The sequence below is a fragment of the Propithecus coquereli genome, unplaced genomic scaffold, assembly GCF_000956105.1.
Source record: "Propithecus coquereli isolate 6110/MARCELLA unplaced genomic scaffold, Pcoq_1.0 Scaffold122, whole genome shotgun sequence".
Taxonomy (NCBI): Eukaryota; Metazoa; Chordata; class Mammalia; order Primates; family Indriidae; genus Propithecus; species Propithecus coquereli.
In genome coordinates this window covers 3,196,367-3,199,007 of record NW_012136303.1, presented here as the reverse complement: position 1 = coordinate 3,199,007, position 2,641 = coordinate 3,196,367, and the positions used below count along the sequence as shown (strand labels likewise).

Genomic DNA, 2,641 nt, shown 5'->3' with positions numbered 1-2,641 from the left:
AGAGAGTTCAAAGACAGGCAGCACTACCTCTGGATCCCGTACCGGGGCGGCATGGCCATGGAGTCCTTCTTCATCTTCTGGGGCTACCTCATCCTGCTGAGCGTCATGGTCCCGATGACTATGTTCATCATGTGCGTCCCCCGTGGTCCCCCGCACCCACGGGGCCACGGGGAGGCACCGGCGTGAGCGAGCTAGCGGCGGGCAGGGCCGGGGGCCTAAGCCCTTGTGCATTTGCAGGGCGGAGTTCATCTACCTGGGGAACAGCATCTTCATCAACTGGGACAAGGAGATGTACTACACGCCGCAGGATGTGCCTGCCAAGGCGCGCAACACCAGCCTCAACGACCAGCTGGGCCAGGTGGAGTACATCTTCTCGGACAAGACGGGCACGCTCACGCAAAACATCCTGACCTTCAAGAAGTGCTGCATCGACGGCCACGTCTACGGTGGGGCCCCGGCCGCTCTGCCCCACCGCCAGGGTCCCCTCCTTCCCCAGGGCTGCCCAGGGGGTCTGCGAGTCTTGACACCTCAGCAACCTTTGCTCTCGCCAAGGGGGGCCGGGTGCCCAAGGGCAGGGGCCGCAGGAACCCTTCCCCCGCAAGTGAGTCCCAGGGAGCTGAGGCCTGAAGGGGGTCTTTCCCCAGGTCCGGATTCAGAGAGCAGGACTCCCAAGGTGAGCCCTGCCCACCAGCCCCAGCCCCAGCCCGGCGGCACCGGGATGCCAGAAGGGATGGGCTGCGACCTACCCACAGCTGGCCACGCCCCGCCGCCCCCAGGGGAACCCCTATCTATGGAACAGGTTTGCCGACGGGAAGCTGCGTTTCCACAATGAGAAACTGCTGCGCATGGTGCGAGCCGAGAGGGACAAGGTGGTGCAAGAGTTCTGGCGCACGCTCGCCATCTGCCACACCGTCATGGTCCAGGAGAAAGACAGTGAGCGCGGCCGCCCCCGCCTCTCCTCCAGCTCCGAGGTCGCCCAGGTTCCTGGGGGTTTGAGATGGTCCCGGCCTCAGAGCTTTTCCACTGGGCTTAGAGCTGAGGCCAGAGATGGCTTAGCGCTGGGATTGGAGGGAGAGTGTGTCATCGTCAGGGCTAAAGGGTGTCCGGGACTGGGTTTGAGCCTGACAGGGTCATCTAGACCGGGACCCAAGCGCCCACCTCCCTCGGTTGGGCTTAGAGGTTGTCCAGGCCCGAGGGACCACCATCCCAGAAATATCTGTTAGCACCCGAGGGGCCTGTTCCTGCCCCCTGTGCCATGGAGATGGAGGGGCCCCGCCATGTGACCCCAACAGGGCCCACGTGTGGCCAGCTCTCTGCAAACATGCGCCTCCCCCCATCCCACTGGTCCCCTCCCCCGCCAGACCGGCTGGTGTACCAGGCGGCTTCCCCGGATGAGGAGGCGCTGGTCACGGCGGCCTGGAACTTTGGCTACGTGTTCCTGTCGCGCACCCAGGACACCATCACGCTCGTGGAGCTGGGGGAGGAGCGGGTCTACCAGGTCCTGGCCATGATGGACTTCAACAGCACCCGCAAGCGGATGTCGGTGCTGGGTGAGCCTGGGCGGCCCCGCACCCCGGGGCCCAGGGTCGGGCTGGGTGGAAGGGGAGCGTGTGTAGGCAGCTGGGCCTCTCTCTCCCCTGACAGTCCGAAACCCGGAGGGCACCATCTGCCTCTACACCAAGGGTGCCGACACGGTCATCTTGGAGCGCTTACACAGGAAACACATCACGAAGCTGAACACAGAGGAGGCCTTGGCTGTGAGTCCCAGCGGGGAGGAAGGCTGTTGTGTGTCTGTGTGTGTGCGCACGTGCATGTGCGTATGGACAGGGATGGGGCAGGGCCAGGGAGGAGAGTGTGCAGAGAAATGGCTGCATCACCTGGGACAGTCATGGACAGTTGGGCAGGTTGTGCACTGCACAAAGCACTTCCTCTACCCTCCGCAACACACACACAGAGAATGGGAGGGGGCTGAACTCCAAAGTGTACCTGCTCAAAGAAGGTGTCGTCTTCTCATTGACACAAGCACAGCCTGTGGTTGGGCTTTGGCCCGGGACACCACCCCCCTCTCCCAGCCAAGCCTGGATTCCAGGACACACTCGGCCCTCTCTGCCCGAAACCTTTCCTTCCTGTGGGTGAAGCCCAAACTCCCCAGATCAGTCTTCAAGGCTGTCTCTTTCTGTCTCCCACTGGCCTCTCCAGCTAGCTTGTCTCTCCTTGCCCCTCCAGGGGCTCCCAGGGCCCCAATTTCTGACTTCTGGCTTGCAATTTCCCCCATGCTCAGGCGACGCATGGGGGCCTTTGCACATGTTCTTCCCTCTGCATGGAATGGCTGTCCAGGGCTTTGTCATTCAAACCTCTTGGTCCTCAGCTCATCTGCAAGGTGCCCACCTTCAGGGGGCCTCTCCTTCCCCGGCCCCCTAACCTGGGACTGTCACCACCCCAGCCCTGACCATACGGGGCCAGAGGGGACAGGGGCCAGTGGGCAGGATAGGGAAAGAACGCCGTGTGTCCCCTGACTCGGGGTCCCCTGGAGTGCCCTGCCCTGGCAGGGTGTGGGGGGAGCCAGGCGTCCAGTCTCTGGCCCAGAACTGGGAAAATGAGTTGGAATGATGGCCCAGAGCCCAGGAACTTGGCAGCGTGG

The 2,641-nt window shown here is 63.3% G+C and overlaps 1 protein-coding gene across 1 annotated transcript in view; it reads left to right on the top strand.

Annotated features, from left to right (window-relative positions):
• The window catches only part of LOC105827520 (phospholipid-transporting ATPase IK-like), a 53,148-nt gene that overhangs the window by 41,922 nt on the left and 8,585 nt on the right, over window positions 1–2,641 (top strand). The window contains exons 12-17 of the mRNA XM_012665717.1: window positions 3–131; window positions 238–446; window positions 645–673; window positions 777–940; window positions 1,357–1,550; window positions 1,645–1,757. Of these exons, the coding sequence (XP_012521171.1) occupies window positions 3–131; window positions 238–446; window positions 645–673; window positions 777–940; window positions 1,357–1,550; window positions 1,645–1,757 (838 nt within the window). The remainder of the gene's footprint in view (window positions 1–2; window positions 132–237; window positions 447–644; window positions 674–776; window positions 941–1,356; window positions 1,551–1,644; window positions 1,758–2,641) is intronic.